Source organism: Microcaecilia unicolor, chromosome 8 (genome assembly GCF_901765095.1).
Source record: "Microcaecilia unicolor chromosome 8, aMicUni1.1, whole genome shotgun sequence".
NCBI lineage: Eukaryota > Metazoa > Chordata > Amphibia > Gymnophiona > Siphonopidae > Microcaecilia > Microcaecilia unicolor.
The window spans coordinates 169,091,178-169,117,173 of record NC_044038.1 but is presented as its reverse complement, the minus strand read 5'-3'; the positions used below and the strand labels follow the sequence as shown (position 1 = coordinate 169,117,173).

The 25,996-nt window shown below is 41.8% G+C and overlaps 1 protein-coding gene and 1 long non-coding RNA gene across 2 annotated transcripts; both read right to left on the bottom strand.

Moving 5' to 3' along the window:
- Nucleotides 1-623: 623 nt before the first annotated feature.
- LOC115475561 lies at nt 624-25,347 on the bottom strand. Its single transcript, XR_003943065.1, has 2 exons — nt 25,315-25,347; nt 624-2,809 (listed from the first exon to the last, which is right to left on the bottom strand). It is a non-coding gene; the product is annotated as an uncharacterized LOC115475561 (long non-coding RNA).
- Nucleotides 1,082-14,188, bottom strand: CXCL14 (C-X-C motif chemokine ligand 14). The gene is made up of 4 exons (XM_030211369.1): nt 14,000-14,188; nt 13,103-13,208; nt 7,507-7,620; nt 1,082-3,070 (listed from the first exon to the last, which is right to left on the bottom strand). The coding sequence occupies exons 1-4, from the start codon at nt 14,061-14,063 to the stop codon at nt 3,055-3,057; spliced, it is 300 nt and encodes a 99-aa protein (XP_030067229.1). The 5' UTR covers nt 14,064-14,188; the 3' UTR covers nt 1,082-3,054.
- Nucleotides 25,348-25,996: the final 649 nt, after the last annotated feature.

Below are 25,996 nucleotides of genomic sequence, written 5' to 3'. Positions count from 1 at the left end.
TTGGGGCTATTTTACCAAACTGCAGTAAAAAGTGGCCTTAGTGCGTCCTTACAGGGGTCATTGCGGCACGCTAAGGCCATTTTTGCTGAATGGGTAAAATGGCTGCTTTTTCTATTTTTTGAATTAATGGCCACATGCTAATTTTCCCATCAGTGTCTGACCATTAGCGAGTGAGCCCTTACCGCCACCTATTTTGAAGACAATAAGAGCTCACATGCTAAATGTCTAGCGCGTGGCAATGTATCTGTGCCGGTTACCACAGACATGCTCACTCTCTGCCCCCAGGCACACTCCTTCCACACTAAACATAAAAATAATTTTTTACCATGTGGTTTGTGTATGTTACTCCCTGAATGTACGACGATCCCATGCATGCTCTGCGGTAAGCCCTTTTAAGCAGTGGTAACCATGTACTAGTGCTTACTGCAGCTTGGTTAAAGAACCCCTTAGACAGCACAATCAGATGTTAAACATGATCAGAATTTTTTACAATTTTAGATTATTATTTTTTAAAATTAGTATTTGTTATATCATTTTTTTGCGTGCATACTGTTATGACCCCCTCAGATTTGGAGATTGTGCAGGATATAAGTATTTCAAAATAAGATAAAGAAAAAAATAAATAGATCTATTCAGATACGTTTTTAAAAGTACGCTAATAGTTGAAACAAATGTTGATTTTTCTGCCATATTTTATTGCTTAGTTTTCCATTTATTATAAAAAGAAATATGAAGCCTGCATGCAAATATTCTAAATAAACATTTAAATACATGATAATTTAGCAGCATACACAATAATTACAAAACTTCTCATGTATTTACAAAGAAACATAGAATTAGGATTTACTTTTTTTAAAAACAGGACTGCACTGATTTTACGTTTAAAAAAATTACAGTGAAAATAAATCTGTATTATTGCTTTTAAAGTCCTACAGTGCATCCCTGGGACTCTAGAAAATATTTCAAATTCATATATTTTGCTTGCTTAATGCTGTCTTCCCGGTTTTTCGCCAAAAGGGAAAGTTCAAATTTGTTTGCTAGAAATACATGTAGCCTGGCCTCCCATCTGGTATTATTGCTGTTAGGGGTCCTTTTACAAAGCCACGGTAAAAAGTGGCATGCGGTAGTGTGGGTGCAACCTTTAGGCGTGCGATGGGCCAAATTATATTTACTGTTGCTGGGATAAAGGATATTTTTTAATGGGCCGGGAAATGGGCCTGCGCTAATATTAAAACTAGTGCTTACCTATTTATGTCCTTGAGCCCTCACCATCAGCCACTTACCTAGTGGTAAGGGCTCATGTGCTACCCACATGGTAACCATGCAGCACATGCCAACGTTGGCATGCTGCTGGTTACCGCTGGGAACACCTCCCATGGTAGAAAATAGAAAATTATTTTCTACCATGGCATTCGGTGCATCCAAACTTGGAAATACAACCGAGCGCATGTGCTACTCTAGCAGTAGTTCCGATTGGGCGCATGCTACCTGTGCATTTGCCCTCCTGCACCTTTGTAAAAGGGCCCCTTAGTTTCCTATCGCTTGTTCTTAGAAATGTTGTGGATGTGGGATACCTGAACCATTACTTGTTCTGGGAAGTATGGACCCTGGCTGGTAGCGGACAATTCTGGAAGTCTGTGACACATCAATGGTACAATCGTATGTGGAGGAGGGGCTGTTGTAATTGATGATTTTGGAATAACTGGGTGCGGTTACCTGATGAAGTTGAGATTTCTTTGATGGTGTCACTCTAAAAGTGTAGTGATGAGAATGATCCAATCCAAACACCTTAAATCAATCCACCAAACAAACTGAAAAATAGTTGCCATGTAAAAGAGGATGAAGAATTTTATTCAAAAGGACCCAATAAAATGTTTGTGTTTGTAGAATTCTGTTCTTTGTGACCCACTCTATTTTGGTTGGTTCGATGGTGGCCTGAAAAATCTAGACTGGTCTGAAGTATAGTCTATCTTGTTGGGCTGCCCATGTGTTGAAGGGGGAGTGGCCTTATATATAGTTTGGCTGACTCAGATGTGGTCACATGGTACTTTCTTAGTAAAGTTGTGGCCCTTGAATTCAAGTTTCATGCCTGCTTTGCTTTATTGATTTTGTTGGCGTAGAAAGTGAAAGAGAGTGTGCGCGTGAGAAAGGTGCAATACTCCTTGTTATACCTCATATGATACCTGTTAGTAGGATCTTATGGAAAATATGAGTTCATAACATCAGCATGAACCTGATATCAGTTGAGTCTTAACCTTAGTACCAGAATCTTACTAAGTAGGGCAATCAAATAGGAATGAAAACTTTTTGTTAATATCTTTAAAAGTTTAAAGGGCTGGAAAGACTCCTGTCCAGATTAATTGCTCTGGCTAGATGATCTCCAGATTTTCAGCAACACATAACTGGAAGTGTGGCAATACCATCTTGTTAGTGCCAAGGCAGCCTGCTGGCGGAGTCTGGGTGGGACAGGGATTTACCCAATTAGCGACATTTTTCAGACCGTTAACAAGTGCCTGGGTAAAAAAGGCTGTCCTGATTTTGTCTGGCCAGATATGGGGGTGCCACCTGAATATTGAACAGCATCCAGATGACTTCTAGTGACTGACCAAGATCCGGATATCCAATGCAAATGCCTGGACTAGGCCCCAGCATTTCACATGCAGGTCATATTCTACCCTCAGCAGTCAGCGCTTACAGGATCATCGACTGCCATGGGCTGAATATCAGCCTGATTGTTTTCTCTGTTGAGCTTTAGAAAGCCCATGTGCATTACAAGTGTCATACACACACACACACCCACACACAGGGTCTTATTAATATACAACACACATCTTCCCAGTTTCAGTACTAAGCAGACAATAGCACAACCTTGAATGTTCGAGACTGTTATGAACTCTAAAAACCTTGGCTATAAAATGTAAAAACTGACCCTCAATAAAAAGTGCTGTACAATAGCATATGAAGTCTTGTGTCTGAGAAAGAGAAGCCTTTGTCTGTGAAGTCCATCCATTAAAGGCTGCCATCTGTATTCTTTCTTCTCTGTGTGCTCGTTTTTCACTCTGTGTAAACTCTGTAAAGAAGGAAAAAAGCAACAAGGTGTTCACATCAAGGTATTTCGAAGAAGATATTCAGTCGGCGGTGGTGAGTGGCTTTTTTTTAGCTGCTGCAGGCATTGATTATCTGGGTTTATTCAGCTGGTTATCTCTTATGTGGTTAAATGCGATAGTCAGCACTTAACTGCCTAACCAACACCACATTAGTTTTACGCGGTCTGATTTGGCCACTTAACTTAGACGGTTATGTGCTGAATATTGGCTTCATCCAGAAGCTAAGGAATTATCCAGGTATTGTTGTGAAATGTAGCTTGAACCCAGCAAGACTGTTTTCCGTAAGTCCACTGGTATCAAATCTGAAATGCAAAGGTTTGTAGAAATGTGTCCAGCCTTGGCATAACACTGCCTAACGCTCTTACAACAATAAGGATAACCCGACAAGGTTTGTTCCAGAATCTTACCATTTCTATTGCCAGGTCTCAATATTTTGTTAATTTTTCCAATTCCACCTAATATTCAAACCATATAACTAGCCAGGAACAGCACCTGGCCAGTTAAATGGTACGTGGCCGGCTATCTGGTGATATTCAGCAAGAGACAGCTGGTTGTTTCCCACTCAATATTGCTGGTTAGCATCTAGCAGATAGCTGGTTATATTGCATGATATAACTGTCTATCTGCCGTTTTTTGGTGCATTGCCGTCTAAGGGCCCCTTTTACCAAGCTGCGGCAAAAGGGGGCCTGTGCGGGCGTTGGCATGTGTTTTTCATGCATGCTGAGGCCCCCTTTTACTGCAGTGGGTAAAAGGGAAGTCTCTCTTTCCTGTAGAACATGGCTGCATGGCAAGTAAAGCAATTGCCGCACGGCCATTTTTGGGGGGGAGCACTTACCACCACCCATTGAGGTGGCGGTAAGGGCTCCCGCACTAACCCGGCAGTAACCGATTGCCATTGGGTACCTTCGACACTACAAAAATCAATATATTTTTGTAGTGCCGGATACAATGACACACTAGGGGTGGGAAGTACCACCAGGCTGCTGCAGTAGCCCGGTGGTACTTCCTGTTTAGCGAGCAGTACGCCCGCATTGGGCTTACTGCCACTTCGTAAAGGGGCCCTAAGTTTGGCTGCCACATTTGACCACGCAAATAGCAGGCCTATCTTTGGCTGGTTCCTACTTAACCAGCCAGTGTTGAATATCAGCTTGGCTAGTTAAATTGGAACCAGCGAAAAATTAACCGGATATTCAACGCCAGTCACTGGAAATGGCCAGTCATTGAATATCTGGGCTCAGCACTGACCGCTTGAGGCACCTCGGCTACTTCCTGCAGTCTGAATATCGTACCCTTTGTCTTTAATTTATGTGTCTCCTGGTACCGCAATGTTGATGAAAATCACAGTATTGTTTATGGTTACTATATTGGGTGTGTTATGTTTCAACTTTTGGTCCATAAAATCTCATTTTTTTTCATTTTCTCTTAATATTATCATTATTATTATTATTATTATTATTATTATTATTATTATTATTATGAATGTTTCTGCAGTTCATTATGACAGTTATTCAGCCTGGTACAGCACAGCAGCCAATAGCGCCAGTGCCAGATTGTACTGAACTGAATTAATACATGCCAATGTACTCTTCATTATATTGTGTCAAATTATCAATTAATATGTGCTGTTTCTGTTTTTGGTATCAGCCATACTGTGAAACGCTGGGAATTAACTTCTAACACATATGAGACAAGGGCATAGCCAGACCTCACGGAGGGAGGGGGCCAGATCCTGAGGTTGGGGGCACATTTTGAGTGCCGCCCCCCACCACTTTACCCCCCATTGCCTTGCCTCGCTTCCTCGCCCCCCACTGCCTCGCCTCACAAACAAATACCTTTGCTGGAGGGGGTTCCCAACCCCCGCCAGCTGAAGCCTTCTTCAGCGCCGGTCTCCAGCGCAGCCACGTTCGCTGCCTGCCCCCTGCTCTTCTTTCTTCTTGCTCCTCCTGTGCACGATGACGCTCAGCATCAGCGTATACAGGAGAAGCAAGAAGAAAGAAGAGTAGGTGTCAGCGCACATAGGAGGAGCAAGAAGAAAGAAGAGCAGGGGGCAGGCAGTGAGTGCGGCTGCGCCGAAGACCTGCACTGAAGAAGGCTTCGGCTGGCGGGGCTTGGGGACCCTCGCTAGCCAAACCAGGGGCCCGGATGAAATTTGCGTGGGCCCAGGCCTCCATGGCCCCCCGTGGCTACGCCCCTGATATGAGAACAGGAGACCCAGAGATAAAAGAGAAAGAGCATGGTAACAATTGAAGAACCTTTTGATACTGTATATCCCTGAATTCCTGGGCTTCAGTCCTTAATATGGCATCCATTAATTTTCATTTCTGGTTCTAGCTCAAGCACAGAGTTGATTCGGTGCCACTTTTTATCTCTAACTAATGGAGCGGCCCACAGTCAGTCGCCTGTTTATGCTACAGGAAGCCTGATATGCAATAGAATTCCCAGACACTCATTTTGTGTATTAAAAAAAAAACATATATTTTGCAATCATGTTGGCAGTGGTTTGCAGAAAGATGAATTCCAGATGAAAACAAGCGCTTTGATCATCTGCTAATACCTATGTTAATGCAGACGTGATATTTTACACCTACAAAAGAATCCTGCTGCTGGCAAGTTTGTACTTTTTTTTGCAGGTTGATGGCTTGGTTTATAAAAGGGCCTCCGGGGAAAATCTCGTTGCACGCAACTGAAGCTGTCAGCAAAGGACTGCCTCATGTTTTGAATTATCATTAGTGATGCAAGTATGCTGAGTTGACAAATCAGTGCTGACTGCCAACAAGAGCAGGAATTCTATATATGTCCAGATCTATTTTAGATCCCGTTAGCATATTCCTCGCAGTGGTAAAGCGTGAATGCGATTGGTAAAAGACAGAGACAATTGGGGTGTAAAATATCAATAAATATATCAGTTTGTGCTCTGAAATGTATCCTGATTACATAGGTTTGCTTAATTATCTTTCTGCTTTGGTATAAAATTTACCTTTCTTTGAACTGATTCTTTGGAATTACGCTAGCACGTTCTCTGTTAATTAGCCACCTTTATATTGTAGTATAGTAAATAAAGACCAGTTGGCCCATTCAGTTTACTTAGTTTTTCCCTAATTCATGAAATAAACTTACTTGAGGGGACCCTATATCACAGATTCTGTGCAGATGTTATGCCTTCAGTGGGAACAACATAGGATTTATCTAAAGGCATTACTGTATATGAGCTTTGGGTCTTTTCTCTAGTTCAAGAGGTGGTGGACATCTGGAAGACATTTCCAGTAGAGACAGTAAGAATCAAGCGGTGGAATTCAAGCAGACATGAGGACAGTAGGGACAGACTGTTTCTTCCAATGACATGGGAAATGTCTACAACATATTCCATGTCATTGCATGTCATTAGCCTTTCAAATATTCAAAAATCTGCTAGAGAGCAATTCTTCAAGAAACTAATCACACTATTTGCTCTAAACTCACGATATTGGCCTCACATCTCTAAAGACAATATTTCACTATATAAGTTATTATATTTTAAACAAATAAAGCCTCATAAGCCCAGGGTACCAAATATTTGGACAACCCCTTAATGGGCTCTCATCAATGGCTCCAGCCTCCTCCGAAAACACCTGCAGAGCAAACATCTCACTTTTTTCTCCAATATGCGTTGTTTTGCTCTGCAGGTGTGATTATGTCATTAATTTTACCATTTCTGTTGTCAGGTTTCGATATTTTGTTAATTTTTCCAGTTCTGTCCCCTTCCCCAATATTCAAAACATTTAACTATGCCATACTTTGTATTGTTACTTGAATATTTTACTGCTGTAATTGTCTTTTGCTCATGTTTGATTTATTCTTACTGTACACCGCCTTGAGTGAATTCTTTCAAAAAGGTAGTAAATAAATCCTAAATAAATAAATAAAATTAATAAGCAAAAACGAGCAGTAGAAACAAACATTTTGCATTTATTTGTTCTCTGCTAGTAGTGTGAATTTTGTGCAAACAATGTGCACTACTTTCAAAGAGTGTGCACTATTTGCCAATAGTGTGCATGAACCCTTGTGCATGCATGAGCCATTGTGCATGCACAAGCTATTCTGGAAAGAGGGCACACTCTCTTGAAACAGCATGCACTTTTAACCACTGCCTGCCAAACAACAATGAAGATTAACCAAACCAAACCAAAACGAACAATGCTACAAATAGCACAGGGGAATGAAACGAAAGCACAATTTTTGGATTGCCCATCCATAGAATAAAGCTAAAAAAAGACCTTGAGTAAGACTGGTAACAGCACAGTGGGTAGGTAAAAATGGACAAACTGAGTGGACGCTGTCTTGTCAGCATGTGTGTTTCTGTGCTTTCATGGGACGTTTAGCCAGGACATGCAATAAACCTCAGCCATAGTTGATCACTTACTTCCATTTCTCCTTCCATAATGTGTACCATTTGACCAACCTCTTGGTACTGTGGAGCTTGGGATGTAGGCAGTACTGCTGGCCTCGAAATCTCGACATTTTCTGCACTGTTACACTGAAATTGAAGATACGCAATTAAACTGCTGGCCTTGAAATCTCGATGTGTTCTGCATGGCTCCACTAAAACATAACAGGAACCATTATTATAGGACAACCAAAGCACATAATATTATCTTTGCTAACCTTATGGTTTTAAATGATTAAGCTTACAAAGCTTTACAACTCCTTGACTGGATTTTGTTTAAGTCTCTTGGCAATTTGGTGATTCATTATTGCTTAGGTTGCCTGAACATGGATTCCAAAGAGATTATGAATGTAACAAATATGATGACTAATATATTAAATACATACAAGATGTATGCAGGAGAGGTGATAAAAAGGATCATAAACTAACAAGTCTGGGGTTTAGAAAATACTCCTCATTTTCTATGAATATTCTAGAGTTGAACAAGCACTTGGTTGAGTTGTCCTGGATTTGCACACTTGTGGTAATTGGTCAGTCTAAAATTTCAGATAAATAAACAGGAAACATTTCATACTTTATAAAAATTAAGCATTTATCCAACATCTCTACTTCAGGAAGCAGGTGAAAGCTTGTCTCTTCAACCAGGCCTTTAATGGAAGAAGTAACTAACTTCTTAGTTTCACTCACACACACAAGGAATGACACAGGCTGCACATACTGCAGCAGGACATGTTTATCCACTGAGATAACATTTAACCATCACTCTTACCTCATGTGCACCTTTCTTTAAATCAGTCACCTTACTTTCTAACCCCTCTTACTCTCTTACCTATCTATATGTTCCATCTTTGCTTATACCCTGCACTGTCAATTAAAATGTCATTACGTATTGTGTTGTTATTATTATTTATTGCATTTATATCCCACATTTTCCCACCTATTTGCAGGCTCAATGTGGCTTACAATTTTCTGTCATGACTTATGCCATTTCAGAGTAAAGATACAATTGGTAATAGATATATAACATGGATGACAAAGTGAACAGTCAAGTGAACAGTATACTATGCCATACTTTGCATTGCTATTTGAATATTTTTACTGCTGTATTGCTTATGTTTGATTTATTCTTACTGTACACAGCCTTGAGTGAATTCCTTCAAAAAGGCGGTAAATAAATCCTAATAAATAAATAAACATGTATCTTTGTAAAATGGCTGCTCCTGTCCACGTGTAGGCAGATACACATGCACACCTGCATGCAGTTTAGAAAAGACTCTACATTGGCAGATCCTTTTCTAAAGTATTACCAGAATTGTACACATCCTGAGCTGGACATAATCAATTCTGTTCTATGTTCTACCTTAAAGGGGATTACACATGCGGGAATTACTGTTAAGGTGCTGTTAGCTCAGTAGTGTGCTACTACCACATTAAACAGCTAACACAGCTCTCTAAGTGGTCTTTTTACTAAGCTGCGGTAAAAATGGCCCTACACTAGTGCACAGCACAGCACAGCAGGTAACAATGCCTGAAAATAGCAATGGCTTTGCAGTAAGATTGCTCTTACCACGTGGCCATGCATGGGGGAGCACTTACCGCCACCCACTGAGGTGGTGGTATGGACTCCTGTGCTAACCTGGCATTAACCAGGTAGTGTGTGGCACTGCCTGATTACTGCCTGGTTAGCGCATAAGTACATAAGTGTTGCCATACTGGGACAGACCGAAGGTCCATCAAGCCCAAGTATCCTGTTTCCAACAGTGGCCAATCCAGGTCACAAGTATCTGGCAAGATCCCAAAACAGTACAATACATTTTATGCTGCTTATCCCAGAAATAAGCAGTGGATTTTCCCAAGTCCATTTTAATAATGGCTTACGGACTTTTCTTTTAGGAAGCTAGCCAAACCTTTTTAAAACCCCACTAAGCTAACTGCTAGAAAATAGCTATTTTCCCTAGTGCGGCAAATGAAATGCGCTGGGCTGGATCTACTGCCGCTGCTCACGTTGGGACGGCGGAGGTTCCAGATTAGCATGTGCTAAGCCTGCATTGGGCTTACCTCCGCTTCGTAAAAGGAACCCTAAGTGCCCAAAATACAGTAGCTATGTCGATTGATTGAAAACGGCTCTGTGATTTGAATTTGCAACTAGTTCTTAGACTACCATTGCAGTGCTGGAAGTTCACGATGTTTTGGATGTAAACCTACTTTTGAAGATAAGAGCGCGTTTGAAGCTTTATACAGTTATTTGATTGAGATAATATGCATTTGATATTATTTGATATAACTGTGGATTGAAGATTAACAGTTCTTTCTGTTTGGAATTTTGAAAGAGCACTTTTTACGTTAATGGAGTTTTTTTTAGGACCAGTGATGTTTGCTAATTTATGGGGTCCTGATTTTGTTAAGGGGTCACATTTCTTTATTGAGGTCCTTTTTCTCCATTAGTACTGAGTGGGCTTCATTAGTGGTTTTCCAACTTTAAGGAGATGATTGCATAGACGGTCAAGATAAAAAGGCACCTTGGCCAAATTTGCGTGTCGCTTTCTGCTTTTTGATTCTCTTTTACACAGGGAAATACCTTCAGAAATAAACTCTTCTCATTTTTGAAAGTCATTGTTGCAGAATTCTTACAAAGGATGCATGCAGGCAAAACATTCCAGATCATTTTCAGAAAGTTTGGCACGTCCCCCAACTTTTGTTAATGTACTGAAATCAGTTATCCACTTGTGAATTTATATGTTAATGCATATTAAATCAATTTTGTGTGCATTAAAGTTTTTAAGGTGCCTTAAGAAACCACATATGAGCTACTGCATGCATGTACTTAATTCTTACTAATAAAAACAAAATCCTATTTTGTCAGACCCAATGCAGTTCATATAACACTTTCCCCTGCAGCTTACAACAAGAAGTGCCTTTTTATCTGCACTTACAATATCACCATGCCTTCAAGACCCCCCCCCCTCCATGCTCTAAATCAGTGGTTTTCAACCCAGTCCTCATGGACCACTTGGCCAGTTGGGTGTTCAGGATATCCGCAATGACTATGCCTGACATGTATTAGTTGCACTTCCTCTGTTGCATGCAAATATCTCCCCTGCATATTCATTGTGGCTATCTTGAAAATCCGACTGGTCAGGTGGTCCCTGAGGACTGGGTTGAAACCCACTGCTCTGTACCAAAGCATAACCAACCTGAGCGCTTCAAGCCTTAGCAATCTGTTTATATTCTTTAGGATCAATATTCAACTGGACTTATCTGGGTAGGAATGTCACCTATCTGGAAACGTCCTGCTCACTGGGTCCATATTCGGATTTTCAGGGGGTGCTATCTGGATAGTGGAGCTGTAAATCTGGACAGACTGCCTCAGTTCTATGTGGGTGGTGCCAGGGTGGTCCAGAGGCAGAACATGGCCAAGCTGGCATTAATCTGGTTAGTGGCAGTACTGTTCCACTAACTGGGTAATTGTCTGGGTAAGTTTATCTTGGTACTGGTCTGAGTATCATTAGCATCAGTGAGAGTAGCAGCATCACTGGCTGGTGTTTTAAAAATTGCTGACTGCTGTATATTGTGTATTGGTCTAGATCAGGGGTTCTCAATCCAACCCTTGGGACACACTTAGCCAGTCAGATTTTTGGGACATCTACAATGAATATACACAAGTTAAATTTGCATGCACTACCTCTATTTATGCAAATCCATCTCATGCATATTCATGGTGGATATCCAGAAAACCTGACTGGTTAGGTGTGTCCCAAGGACAGGTTTGAGAACCCCTGGTCTAGACCAACAAGAAAAATACTAATGTTCCTTCTGTAAACTTCCTCCTCCATATTCAGGTTGGGGGTAGTGGTCAGCAGTTTAAAAGCCACAGCTGTGGGCTTACTTACTCAACACATTAAAAATCACTGATAACTGGATCAGTCTTTGCTTTGTCCAACTCAAACCTTGGACCCCCCACACTAACCAGCTAGAGCTGCAGTGGTCACAGCTGATATTTAGTGATATTGTCTTGTTAATACCAGTGCAGAACTGGCCAAGACAATTTAATTGAACAGGAGTCTTCCTGTCTGGTTAAATCATTTTGAATATTCATACCTTGGGTTTATCTGTTTGCATATAATAGGCAAATTAATTTGCTTTTAGCAAATGTCTGAATTTATAGGTTCTTTGGTCACATCCTAAATGTTCAGGGGTTCAGCAAGTTAAATACAGTTGTTTATACTATGAACTATGTTTATAAACAGGTATTCCAATTAGGATGACATTTAATCAGCTTGCAAATGGAAAACTAGTTTTTGTTGTTAAGTAATTGAATATATAGTTCTTACTAATGCAAGAGGGTGAAAACAATGTCTGAGTGTCTATCCATACTGGACTAGATTCTATATATCATGCCTAAAAATCAGTGCTGAACCAAATATGCTTAGGCTTATAGAATAAGCCTAAGTTTCTGTGGGGTTTATAGAATATGCCGAGCACCTTTCCGCATGACTAAATTTAGTTGCGGGCAATTACATCAAGTAAAACTTGGTGTAAATGATGTCGCCTAAATTACGCATGGACTGGGTGTATTCTATAACAACGTGCATAGATTTTAGAAACACCCATGACCCGCCCATTCCACAACCATGGCCACGCCCCTTTTCAGCTATGCGACTTAGAATTTACGTACATCACATTACAGAATATGCTTAGACTGTTCTGCACATAAATTCTAACTAATGCCAATTAGTATCAATAATTGCTTGTTAAGTGGCAATTATTGGTGCTGATTGGCTTGTTAAGTAAAGTAATTAAGTTGCACGTGCAAATCCAGAATACGATTGGATTTGCGCACGCAACTTAGGTCACGCTATATAGAATCCGGTGGACTATGTGCTAACTGCAGGGCGCAAGAATTTTCTCTGAGCAAATACAGATATATTTTGGCTCTTAAGATGGTCTCCTCATATTCACTTTGCCACCAAACAAACTCATTCTTGAACGGAACCTTAAGGGTTAACCATGTTTTTTTTTTTTTTTTTTTGCTACAGCTGTCTTAGTTGAGATAAAGTAATATTTATGGAACAGCTCTCTCGCTCTCTTTCTCTCTTGCCAATTATGCCCACTGTTCAAACAATAACAGATGTCTTTCTCCCAGCCCACACACATCCCCAAGGGGAAAAATAAAACTTCTGACTAGCTACTGCTCTCCTGAAAACTCCAAAGAGAAACTTGGTTGAAAATCAGTCTAGTAAACTTGCAGTTTAGATGATATAACCACAGCAGAAGTAACTTCTCAACACAATGCCTCAGTTATTTCTTATCGGCAGATGTATTCTGTCTCTGCTGACAGAGAGAGAAATCATTTTTTTTTCGGTGCATTGTGGGACCATAAAAGTAGGTCATTCTGTGACCAAATCCAGGACAAGACAGGTTGTAGAAACAAATGCAATTATTTGTAACGAGTAATATAAAATGTTAAGCGAGAATGAAAGTCCGTTTTAGCAGGTGCAAGCTATAGCATTGACATATCTTGAAGATAAGGATGTGGTATATAAAAGCCAAAAGCAGAAGACTGATTACATACATGACCATTTTTTCTTGGCAGTGGGGATATTTTGGCTTGATTTCCAGTTTCTGCACATCTGTATATCTTATCTTCGGTCCCTTCCTGGAACATTTGCATTTGGATCCTGTAGAAGAGAGACTGTTTTAGGGGGTTTGGTTTTTGTCATCCATAAGGCACTGATTGCCACACTTTTTAAACCGGAGTGGAGTCCAGTTCAAATCCTAACCGCAGCTCCTTGTGATCTTGGGCGAGTAACTTAACCCTGTATTTCCTCGGGTACAAACTCAGATTGTGAACCCTGTACCTGAATGTTACACAGCTTTCATGCCTTGCAGGTGGTATATAAGAAATAAATGAATATCGGCAAAAAATGGATCTAAATAAAGTATCACTAACTAAAATCCTAAAACAGCAATAGCAAACAACAAAATCACAGGCGACTTCTCATTTGTATTATATCTAAATCTTAAAAGTACGATTTAAAACACGATCTACAACTTCTAAATCTATGCTTTCTGACATAAGCTTTACCAGTGCTCACACGTTAGCGCAGGACAAAACTGGAAAGCTGCAAAGTCACTTCAATCAGAACTTGCAGGGAGCACTTTTTTTTTAAGCTCAAAAGTTTTTATTTAGTTTTAGGATTGCACAAATACGAAGTTAATACAAAGAAAGCACTTGTGTTTTAAGTTCGCCCCGATCTCGAACCCCCAAACCCACTGAGCAGGCTTAACATTTCAGCTCGTTCGGTTCAAAGTGCCAACTCGAGAAAGACTCTGCCCTTGCAAAGTTTATGAAAGTAAGGTCGACCGAACTCCTTTCAGAGAAAGTCTAACGTAAACGAAATGGTGTGACAAATCGAAAAAGTCGAACGGAAAAAAAGATCCTGGTGATTCTCAGAACGCGTTTGCTCACCTTGCACGCTGACTGAGCAAATTACGACGAGCAGCACCAATGCAGCTCCTATCAGTCTCCTCATGGCTAGCCCTGAGAGATGTCCCTTCAGATTGCTTTTTGACAAGTTGCTCTTTCTGTAAAACCAGGGCTTCAAGGCTACCTCAGGTCCCAAGCAGGTCTGTCAGATGCTGCTGCTCCCTTGGCTGTCCTGGCTTCTAGTCTTCCTTTAAAGCGATCCTCACTGCCCCCGGTATACGCTCATTAATATGCATAGCAACTGAACGACTCACAGTCATTTCTCCAACCACAGGGGAGGGGAAGGGAACCTGGCTGCTTCCGTCTAAACTGAGTGATTTAATGACTGAACATCTTCACTATATTTACAAACAGGAAAGAATCAGACGCCTCGTATGGGGGCAAAGTATAGACGATTTCTTCCTCCAAGTTGCGTGATGTGGTCAGTGTTTTTTTTCTGGCAAAAAGGGGTGCTGGTACTCAAATGTTAGTCCACCCTTCAGGAGTGGGGTGATCACTGATGGACCCACCCCACAATGGCCAGGCCCCCTGTAACCAGCCACAGAATCTATGACAAGGCAGAATTGGTGTGTAGAGCCTGAGCAATTTCATTAAAACTTGCGGTCCATAGGTCAATTTTAGTAGACAATGGAAAAGGTGCCGGTACTCAGTACCCTCAAGTACCCCCTCAAAAAAGCCCTGGATGTGGTAGACGTGCTAGTCCACTTTTAAAGATAAAGCCACATTGAGCCTGCAAAGAGGTGGGAAAATGTGGGATACAAATGCAATAAATCAATCAACAATCAATAGAAATAAAATAAAATAAAATAAAACAGAGAAAAGAAAATAAGATGATGCCTTTTTTATTGGACTAAATACATTTTTTGATCAGCTTTTCGATGATTTTTTTCTGATCTGATGAGGAAGTGTTACCTTTGAAAGCTCATCAGAAAATGTATTGTTAGTTAAATTTATTAAGGCTGGAGTGTAAATTTTAAGGGGCTTCGACGCTCCAGAACTTTGTACAAGAACAGTGCTGAGCAGACTTCTACGGTCTGTGCCCTGAGAATGGCAAGGACAAATCAAACTCAGGTATACATACCATGTAAAATAAGTTTATCTTGTTGGGCAGACTGGATGGACCGTACAGGTCTTTATCTGCCATCATTTACTATGTTACCATGTTACTAATCACAGCTTCAACATACACCTTTTATAGGTTGAAATGATGGGTTTTATTCAAAACACAATTTTAATTTTAAATTCTATATACACAAAGAGGAAAATGTGCATTCTGAAAAAGGTTTCATTGTAATTAAGAAACCAGACTGAGGCTCAGGGGGATAGTCAGGGATAGGTCTGGGCTACTTTTCAAGGAACTCCACCCCACCCCCACCCCAGCAGCTGGGTGCACCATTGCTGTAGCTGGCAGTGATCCTCAAGTTTCACCAGCTGAAGAAATCCAAAGCTGAATTTAGCTGAGAAGTGAAGAAGCAGGGCGGTCAGAGGCAGCTTTTCAACTTTCAAGTGGCTGATACAGGCACTATGAGCATACTCAGTTAGCCTGCCAGAACGCAACATGCTAGCAGTAGGGATGGGCAGCCAGAACATTTTTTGTGTCAGTTTCATTTGGACTATTTTCCTTCCAAATGAATGTCATTAGATCAAAGTCCAAGAGCCTTCACGGCTGTTGCAGTTAGCAGTACACCCAAGCTAATTTGTGTGGCTGAACCTTAATTTTACCAGGCCGTTAAAATGAAGATTATCATTTTGGGTCTTTTTGACTCGTGGCAGGGCATGGAGGTCCATGCAAGCTTCCTAAGCCTTAGCTGATAATGGCGGGGCCTGGGTGACAATTATTAGTTAGATGCCACTTTACAGAATTGCCTCATAAGTACATAAGTACGTGCCACACTGGGACAGATCACATGTCCATCAAGCCCAGCTTCCTGTTTCCAACAGTGGCCAATCCAGGTCACAAATACATGGTAAGATCCCAAAAAAGTTCAATACATTTTATGCTGATGATCCCAGAAATAAGCAGTGGATTTTCCCCACGTCAATTTAATAACAGTCTATGGACTTTTTCTTTAGGAAACCATCCAGACATTTTTAAAAACCCTGCTAAGCTAACCACCTTTCCTTTACCACATTCTCTGGCAACGAACTCCAGAGTTTAATTACACGTTGAGTGAAGAAAACTTTTCTCTGATTCATATTAAATTCACTACTTTGTAGCTTCATCGCATGCCACCCATAATCTTTAAGAAGAAGGTGCAGTATTACCAGCAGACTGCATTTATTGCAAGCAACAGCCCAACCCCATTTAGCAGAGCCAGAAACAGCAGCTTGAAGAGTCAACTTTTCAAAATTATTGAGGGTGCTAAACCCAATGGAAATCACCTCTCCCTGGACACAGTCAAGGAATTTGTTTAATATTGGGGGGAGGGGGGCTCAAGCACCCACAGAGCTAGTTTCTATGCTTGCTAACTGCTGTGCATTTATTATTCTCAGATGACTGGGACTCTAGATTTGTTTAGCTGGTGTCGGCTGAGCTAGGGGATCCCATTAGCTATTTTGTGGGAGAAGGGAAAGCAAAGTTCCCCTCTCTCACCAACTCTGTTCAATATTAATTTAAGTAAGATAGGAGATGCATTGTCAATGCTAGGAGTATCGGTTCCCTCATATGCGGATGATATCTTTGTTCTGAGATCCTTTTACTAAAGCATGCTAGAAAGTGGCTGATCCTGATAGTAGCACATGGGTTTGCTGTATGCTCCAGCCACTTTCTAGCGTGGCTGAAAAGTGGCCACCTTCAACATTTTTAACATGGTCATGTGCTAATTTCCCCATTAGCGTGTGGCCATTACTACTTACTCTCTGCCACCAGACTCCCATGCTGTAAAATAGGGTGACTGACTAAACACCCATTCTGTACCTGGACTAACTTGCTACACACGCTGTATCTTAGACCAGTTCCTTATATCTTGATTAACTGTACAAAGAAACTTGCCTTTAGTTTAGCCACCCATTTATTTATCCCAACTGACTCTGTGTCACACATCTTGTCCCCATCTATATATCTGCATTTGGCCTCTCGGCTATATGGTAAACTGTACTGTAGAAAAGCATTAGTATCATAGCAATGTCATTTGAATGTTTTAATTGTGTGCTTATTAGATATTCCATCACTATTATGCTTGCATCATATTATGTCTCTGTTATTTGAATTTCAGTGCTGTTAAATGTGTATATTTTTGATCCTGTTTCGTGGTCTTATTATTAGGTTCCAATTTGCTATTTTCAGCTTTTCCTCTTTCATTGTATTTATGTTTATACTTGGTCATTTTACTATTGTTATGCTGTTAACAAAATTGTAAGTTTGATGTTAAACTCTACCTACTGTACACTGCCTTGGGTGAATCTCTTCATAAAGGCGGTTAATAAATCCCAATAAATAAATAAATATATTTTCTAGTGCAGGATTAGCGTGTACTGCCTCAGCATATCCCGTGGTAGTACTCTTTCAGCGCATGGTAGACTTGCAGTAGACCTACCACATCTTAGTAAAAGGGTCAAACTGTGTACAGCATTGGAGAAGTGTGAAGATACCTTGATATTGATAAAAGATGTAATAGCTAAGTCAGATTGTTGGGTGAATGATCATTTTTTAAAGCTAAGCAGGTTCAAAATGAAAATAGTGTGGTTTGGAGCATATAATCTATTGCTTAGGAAAAATCTGGATCTAGAGGTGCTATCAATTGACGATCATCCTAAGTTATTGGGGGTCATTTTAGATTCAAACTTTTAATTTGAACATAACATAAGTACATTCACCACTATAACCACACCAAACTTTTCCCTTCCAGTGTCAGACACCCTGAAAATCCTTGGAGTTACCATCGATCGAAATCTCACATGTGAAGAACACAACTAAGAAGATGTTCCACTCAATGTGGAAACTTAAAAGAGTAAAACCATTCTTCCCAAGAGCCATTTTTCGCAACCTGGTACAGTCTATGGTGCTGAGTCATCTCGATTACTGCAATGCACTCTATGCTGGCTGCAAAGAACAAATCATCGAGAAACTCCAAACAGCCCGGAACACTGCAGCCAGACTCATATTGGAAAAACAAAATACGAAACTGCAAAACCACTAAGAGAAAAGCTACACTGGCTACAACTTAAAGAATGTATCACGTTCAAGATCTGCACATTAGTTCATAAAATCATTCACGGAGATGCCCCGGCCTACAGTGATGAAATGTCTCAGTGATGAAATATCCAAGTGATAAAGTGTCTCAGTGATGAAATGTCCCAGTGATGATTTGTCCACGTGATGAAATGTCTCAGTGATGAAGTGTCTCAGCGATGAACTGTCTCAGTGATAAAGTGTCCCAGTGATAGGACTCCGTTCACTAGGCAAATCTCTCCTAATTGCACCCTTCTCCATCGCTAACTCCAGACTCCGTACCTTTTGTCTCGCCGCACCTTATGCCTGGAATGGGCTTCCTGAGCTGTTACGACTAGCTCCATCCCTGGCCGCCTTCAAATCCCGGCTAAAGGCCTACCTGTTTGATGCTGCTTTTGAGTCAATTGCTTGTAACCTTTTCTTGTCTTCCTCTCTTCAATAGTCCCTTTCCCTATGTGTCCTTCTGTCTGTCTGTCTGTCTTACCCTTATTGGTCCCGTGTGTCTGTCCTGATTTAGATTGTAAGCTCTTTTGAGCAGGGACTGTCTTTTGTTCATGTTCATTTGTGAAGCGCTGCGTACGACTGGTAGCGCTATAGAAATGATTTATAGTAGTAGTAGTAGTATGTTTTGTGTGATAGTGTTTATTTTGCAAGTTTGCATTTATCTAACCTGTTTTAAGGCACTCTGGGATCCTTTTACCAAGCTGTGGTAAAAGGGGGCCTGTGCTAGCGGGTAAAAGGCTATCTTTTTATGAGTGAATCACACATGCACACTCAGAAACACTGCGTGTCTGCATTTATACTTGTAATGAGAGGAAAAACCTCATACTACTGTTGCCACTTGGTTGCTTTTAACCGAAAAAATAAAAAGTAATCATGGGTAACAACCTCTCACCTATCTAATTCTGATATAATAATCCAAATCCACTTATCTTAATTCATTAACGGCTTGCGGCTCCCAGGCCCCCACGGTTGTATGGTGAGGACCCTTGATGAAGCGACAGTGAAACGGGTCCGTTGGGACCTCACTCTCATTGAAGAGTATCCACGGAGCAATGGAGCATTGATAAAAGATAAGTGGATTTGGATTATTATATCAAAATTAGACAGACGAGAGGTTTTTACCCATGATTACTTTTCACTGTGCGCCAGTATTACTTTTTCGGTTAAAAGCAACCAAGTGGCAACGGTAGTATGAGGTTTTTCCTCTCGTTACAAGTATAAATGCAGACACGCAGTGTTTCTGAGTGTGCATGTGTGATTCACTGATTACATTGTTTTTGAACAAAAAAAGGTGTGTGGATCGGATCTATCTTTTTCTGAGGACAAGAAATGGCCATGTGGTAAGTGAACCACTTGCCACGCGGCCATTTCAGGGGAGAGAACTTACCGCCACCCACTGAGGTGGGGTAAGGACTCCTGCGCTAACCTGGTGGTAACTGAGTAGCGTGCAGTCCTGCCTGATTACCGCCGGGTAAGTATCAGTGCTACAAAAATAGAAGATATTTTTGTAGCGCCAGAAATGGCGTATGCAGGGGGTGGGAACTACTGCTGGGTTCCTGCGGTAGCCCAACAGTAGTTCGGGAATAGTGAGCGGTAAGCCCGTGTTGGGCTTATCGATACTTAGTAAAGGAACCCCTCTATAAAAAATGAAAACCAATAAAATAAGGGAACCTATATCATTGTTTGCTTTAAATTTGCAAACGTTGATTTTTCACATCTTGTGATAAGCAATTAACAAAATCTTCACACGAGGTGATATACAATATTCATACCTCATCGAGCATTTGTTTAGCAGATCTGTGTTTGACATATTTAGACCTTTGCTTCAAATTCAGTTCATACAATAGGCATACAATACTGGCAAGGTCTATTTAACTTAAGGCCCGTATTAGGGTAATTTTTGGAACTGGTACTAAGTTGGGTTTGCAAAGACAAAGGGCGTAAAGACTTAAGAAATCAAGATTTTTGGTTTCTTATTTGTAATTTCTCTTTGAATATTTTTGTAATTGTTCTTTCATATTGAAAATGTATGATAGGTTCTATAGATAAATGAAACAAATTCCTACTTTAATGCATTTTGAACAGCATTTTTTAGGCAGCAGAATGTGAAAAATGTAAAGCATGTGAAGAATTTTGCAAGGCACTGTGGGGTCCTTTTACTAAGGTGCAATGAAAAATGGCCTGCGGTAGTGTAGGCGCGGGTTTTGGGTGCGGTCAGATCAATTTTTCAGCACATCTGCAGAAAATGCCTTTTTAAATTTTTGCTGAAAATGGACATGTGGCAAAATAAAAATTGCCGCGTTTCTATTTTGGGTCTTAGACCTTACCGGCAGCCATTGACTTAGCAGTAAGGTATCATACGTTAACTTGGTGGTAACGACCTACATCTGTAGAATGCCACTTGACGTGCATAGCTGACATGCGTCAGAAATTAAAAATTAATTTTCGGACGGGCATAAAAAAAGAAATTACCGCAAGGGCCACACGGTAGCAGGGCGGTAACTCCAAGTTGGCATGAGTTGAGCGCGTGTTAGTGCCTATGCGGCTTCGTAAAAGGTCCCCTGTACCTGCTTGCAGCTGAGTCAGAGGAAGATGATTGATCCTTTCCAGGGCTGGAATGGAAGGCTCCATTTTCCAACTGGAGTCAAAAACTAATGTTGACAGCTGGTTCATGCACTTGTCATCCATTTTTGCATTCACTTTTCAAATGGTGTGCAATTAGCTCAGTTGGTCAGGTGCATACCTTATTAAGGGGCCCTTTTACTAAGATGCATAGGCGCTTACGCACGTACAACATACGTCTAATTAGAACTACTGCCCAGCTACCACGTGCCCCGGGCGGTAATTCTAATTTTGATGTGCGTTTAAAATGCGTGGCAGAAGATAATTTATATTTTATTAGCCGTTGAGCCCGTGAAAATGGGCTACTTTTGGAATGGGGGGGGTTTCCGAGCCCCCCCCCCGAGGTCGGTGCCTCCCCGCCTCCCCCGGAGTCGCCGCCGCCGCCCCTCCACCCGGCCCGAGCAGCACTGTAAACTTACATCAGCACGCAGCAGCAGGCTCATCAGCAAAACTGCCGTCAGGGCGGGCTTCCTTCTCTGTCTGTGTCCCGCCCTCATGTGACGTAACGTCGGCGAGGGTGGGACAAAGGCAGAGAAGGAAGCCCGACGGCAGCTTTGCTGATGTGCCTGCTGCTGCGTGGTAATGTAAGTTTACAGTGCTGCTCGGGCCGGGTGGAGGGGCGGCGGCGGCGGCTCCAGGGGAGGGGGGAGGGGGAGCGGTTCCGACGTCTGCAGCATGCCAGTAGAGACTTCCCTCTCTGTCCCGCCCCCCTCATCACGTATTGACGCGGGGGCGGGGCAGAGAGGGAAGTCTCTACTGCACATTTGCGAGTGAGTACGGTCACTCGCCGTTTATATGTTTGATACCACGTGGCACTAACCGGGTGATAATCGTCAGTGTATGCATGCTGACGATTACCGCCTAGTTAACACGTGAGATCTTACCGCTATGTCAGTGGGTGGTGGTAATGTCTCATGCCCAAGATGGACACGCGCTGATTTTTATTTTGCCGCACGTCCATTTTCAGAAAAAAAGGCCTTTTTTGCAGGCGCGCTGAAAAATGAACCTGCGCGCGTCCAATACAAGTGCCTACACCAGCACAGGCCATTTTTTGGCGCACCTTAGTAAAAGGACCACTAAAACTGTGTGCTTACCTCCCCCTTCTCAATAAGATTAAGTGTAAAAGGCTAAGTTAAATGTGTGGCTTGACCAATTCTTTGAATGTTTGTACTATTTTTTGGACAAGACCTTTGCTTTGCCTCTTTTGGTTTTCAAATTTTGCTACAGAAAGGAGTTAACCATGGTAACAGGACAGTGATTTTTCTGCAGGCTTCCTTTGAAGAGATAATTGACAGTTTCAGGCTTTGATGTAGAGAGTGGGTCAGTAACAACCATAATGCCATGCAGGCTGGAAACAGTAAACAACCTCGACAATTAGAACACAGAGTTTTTTAATAACTGTCGCTTCTCTTCTGTACTAGTTTGCTATTCAGGCAGTGGTGCTGCCTAGGTGTCAGACTTTGAATCTTGAAGAACTGGTCAGAACTGGTGCAAAGGTGGTGTGGGCACCCTAAGCAAGTCCTCAGCCATACCCCGCACCTCTCAATTAATTTTCAGGCCCCTAACCTGCAGACATTTCTCAAGTTAAAAAAAAAAAAAAATTAAACTCAACAATTATGATTGTCACTCAACATTCTATATAATTGCATGTCACAATATGTGCTGATGGTTCTTTGAGGTCCCCCCCCCCCCCCCCCCCGGCTGCTGTAGCTCTTAGTTGCCCCTCAGAAGGTACTGCCCAAGGTGACTGCATAGTCTTACCTAATAGATGGGCCAGCCCTGGATCTGGTTATCAGGTTATTTTTGAACAACACAATCCCTCTGTTATTCAAAGTGATGTAAATGGGCAGGAAAGGCTCTGAGCCATCTAAGCCCTGATATTCAGAAGAACTAAACAGGGCGATGGCTGAATATTACCTCTGACTGGCCCTAAAAAAAATGGGCAGGTCAGGGGCGATGCTGGGGGTTGGCATTAGGGAGGAGCCTGAGGTTATGCTGGTGCTGGCACTCACATAGCTAAGCAGGTTAATTTAGGACAGGTCAGAGGCTGTCCTCAATCAACCCACTTAGTTATGCAGCCCTGGCACTGAATATCAGCCGGGACTGCATAACTAATTTGGTCCAGGAAAGCCCCCCCCCCCCCCCCCGATCCCCTTCCAGCCTCCCAAACAGCCCCTCTCCTCCCCGCTCCCCCCCAGGTCATGGGAAAAAAGCCACTCTCCTCCCCCCTCAGAACGAACCCCCCACCCCCGAGGTGTAGGTAGGTCCCCTGGGTTCTACCTGATGTCCTTGGTGGTTTGGGTTCTGACACTACATATTTGGGGCTAATTTCAGGATGGCTGGCCACTGAAGCTTAATCGGGTTCTGGCAAATATTCAGCCGGGGCTCGCATAACTGTCTTGGGTGGGCCCTGCCTGAATATCGGCTGGGCCTGCATAAGCTCCGATGGCCAGCCTGCCCAAAATTAGGCCCCAATAGTCAGCACCAGTGTCTGGAAATGGCCTGGCACTGAATATTGGGGGCTAATCTAGCCAGCAAAGGTAAGCGTTTAAAATCCGCTGACAGCCGATTATTGGGGGGTATGAGTTTTGTGCTGTGTGGTCATTTTTTCTACTTTTAATGATCAGAAACCCAGATTTGCTTGTGACACTATGGTTGGCATAGATTTATTTATTTGTTAGGATTTATTAACCACCTTTACGAAGAAATTAATCCAATGCAGTTTATAACAAGTATAGCTTGATATGAAGAACTTACATTGTATTAAATGTCAGTGTAATACACAGAACAATGAGGTAAACTTGAGATAAACAAATTAAATCCTAGTAAAAGCAATGATAATGTTTTTAGTTATGCTGCTGTTAAACTCAAGTGTTCAGTGCTGGGCCCTGTCTGAGATTATGCAGCCAGTTATCTCTTATGTGGTAGGTGCAAAATTTAGCATTTAAGCACCTATGCTACACCACATAAGGACAAGACTCTGTATTATGCAGCTCAATCTGTCCAGTTAACAGAGGCCCTTTTACTAAGTCGCATAAGTGTCTACACATGCCTAGTGTGCGCCAAAATGGAGTTACCGCCCAGCTACCATGTGGTTCTTGCTGTAATTTCATTTTTGGTGTGCGTCCGATACGCGCATCTGAAAAATAATTTTTATTTTCTGGTGAACATCCGCTACACATGCCAAGTGAGTGGCATTTGATGCACATAGGTCATTACCTCCCGGTTACCGGGTGAGACCTTACAGTTAGGTCAATGGCTGGCGGTAAGGTCTCAGACCCAGAACGGACACGCGCCAATTTTGATTTTGCCGCACATCCATTTTTTGCAGGCGAGCTGAAAAATGGATCTGCGTGGACCCAAAACACGCACTTACACTACCGCAGGCCATTTTTCAGAGCACCTTAGTAAAAGGACCCCTTAGGTGGTTAAGTACTGATTCCACCCCTAAACTGCTGACAGAACAGCCGGCTATGGCTTTAGCGGTTACACAAACCGCTTAAGACTGACTGAATATTAGCGGAGAGCCCTGCATAGGCCTGTCCTGCCTGGTTAAAATACTTTGATTATCAACTCCATAATGACCAATTATTTAGCTAATAGGTATTTTTTTGATATGGCAGCTCTTGTCAGTGTAATTCTTTTCATTACTAGATTTCAAATATTAATTAAAAGACAAGAAGTGCCATCCTACTACTACTACTACTACTATTTAGCATTTCTATAGCGCTACAAGGCATACGCAGCGCTGCACAAACATAGAAGAAAGACAGTCCCTGCTCAAAGAGCTTACAATCTAATAGACAAAACAATTAATGTGAACGGGAAGGAAGAGAGGAGGGTAGGTGGAGGCGAGTGGTTACAAGTGGTTACGAGTCAAAAGCAATGTTAAAGAGGTGGGCTTTCAGTCTAGATTTAAAGGTGGCCAAGGATGGGGCAAGACGTAGGGGCTCAGGAAGTTTATTCCAGGCGTAGGGTGCAGCGAGACAGAAGGCGCGAAGTCTGGAGTTGGCAGTAGTGGAGAAGGGAACAGATAAGAAGCAGACTTTCATAGATATGCATGTCTGCACACACCATGTATATGTGTGGGCCAGAAAAATACACCCTGGTCAGAATCTACGTATTCTTTCTGAGAGGTCTTGAAAATCTGGTGAGGATTAGAAGCACAACACACATGGTTTTGCACACGTGCATATAAACACATACACACACACAGTCTTCCACATGTGCACATAAACACACACACACACGCAGAAATACACATGCACTTACATATACATATACACAAACTCACATAAAACACTCAGCTACACAAGCACAAATGCCTGTTCTCTCTCTCTCTCTCACTCACACACACACACGTATGCACACACACATGCAAGTACGCACACACGCAGAAACACACATTCACTTACACACATACATACATATACACACTCACATAAACACTCAGATACACAAGCACAAATGCCTGTTCTCTCTCTCTCTTTCTCACACACACATGCATGTACCCACACACACAGAGCAATCTCATAAGCTTTCTTTTTGTTCTGAAAGTAGGTTAAAAATGAAAAATAATCCCTCACCATTGTTTCTTCCTTAATTTCCAGACAAAGTGAAAAAAAAATGCAAACAGAAATATTATGTAAGAGGGTTTTCATCTGGAAACAAGTTTTCCTGCCTCTAAGGATTAGGTGGAGCTGTTAATGTAACCAAAATAATGTGAGTATGTTGATTGTAGAACTTGCAACATCTAAATGCCTCAGAATCCCAGTAAAACGGAGTTTGGATTGAGAGAGCAGTAACGTCTTAGTATAATATAAACGAAGCACACATAAGAGGGTAATTCTATAAAGTATTCACTAACACACACCGATTCAGGATGTAAATCATTAAGGGGTCCTTTTACTAAGGTGCACTGAAAAATGAAAAACCCCTTCCCCCCACAGAAAACACCCACAAAAATTTTCTAGCTGCCCTTCCTTATGAACTACTAAGAAATATGTGAGCAAATCACTTCATAACTGTATCTTGAAACTCAGTAAGTGCTCTAATGTCCTTTTTTTTTGGGGGGGGGGGGGGGATGAGAAGCTGTGAAGAGAGAGGGGGGAAAGGTGATGCTGGATGAACAGAAAGGGAAAAAGCAGAATTCACAACCTCTGCATTGCATTGAAGGTCTCTTC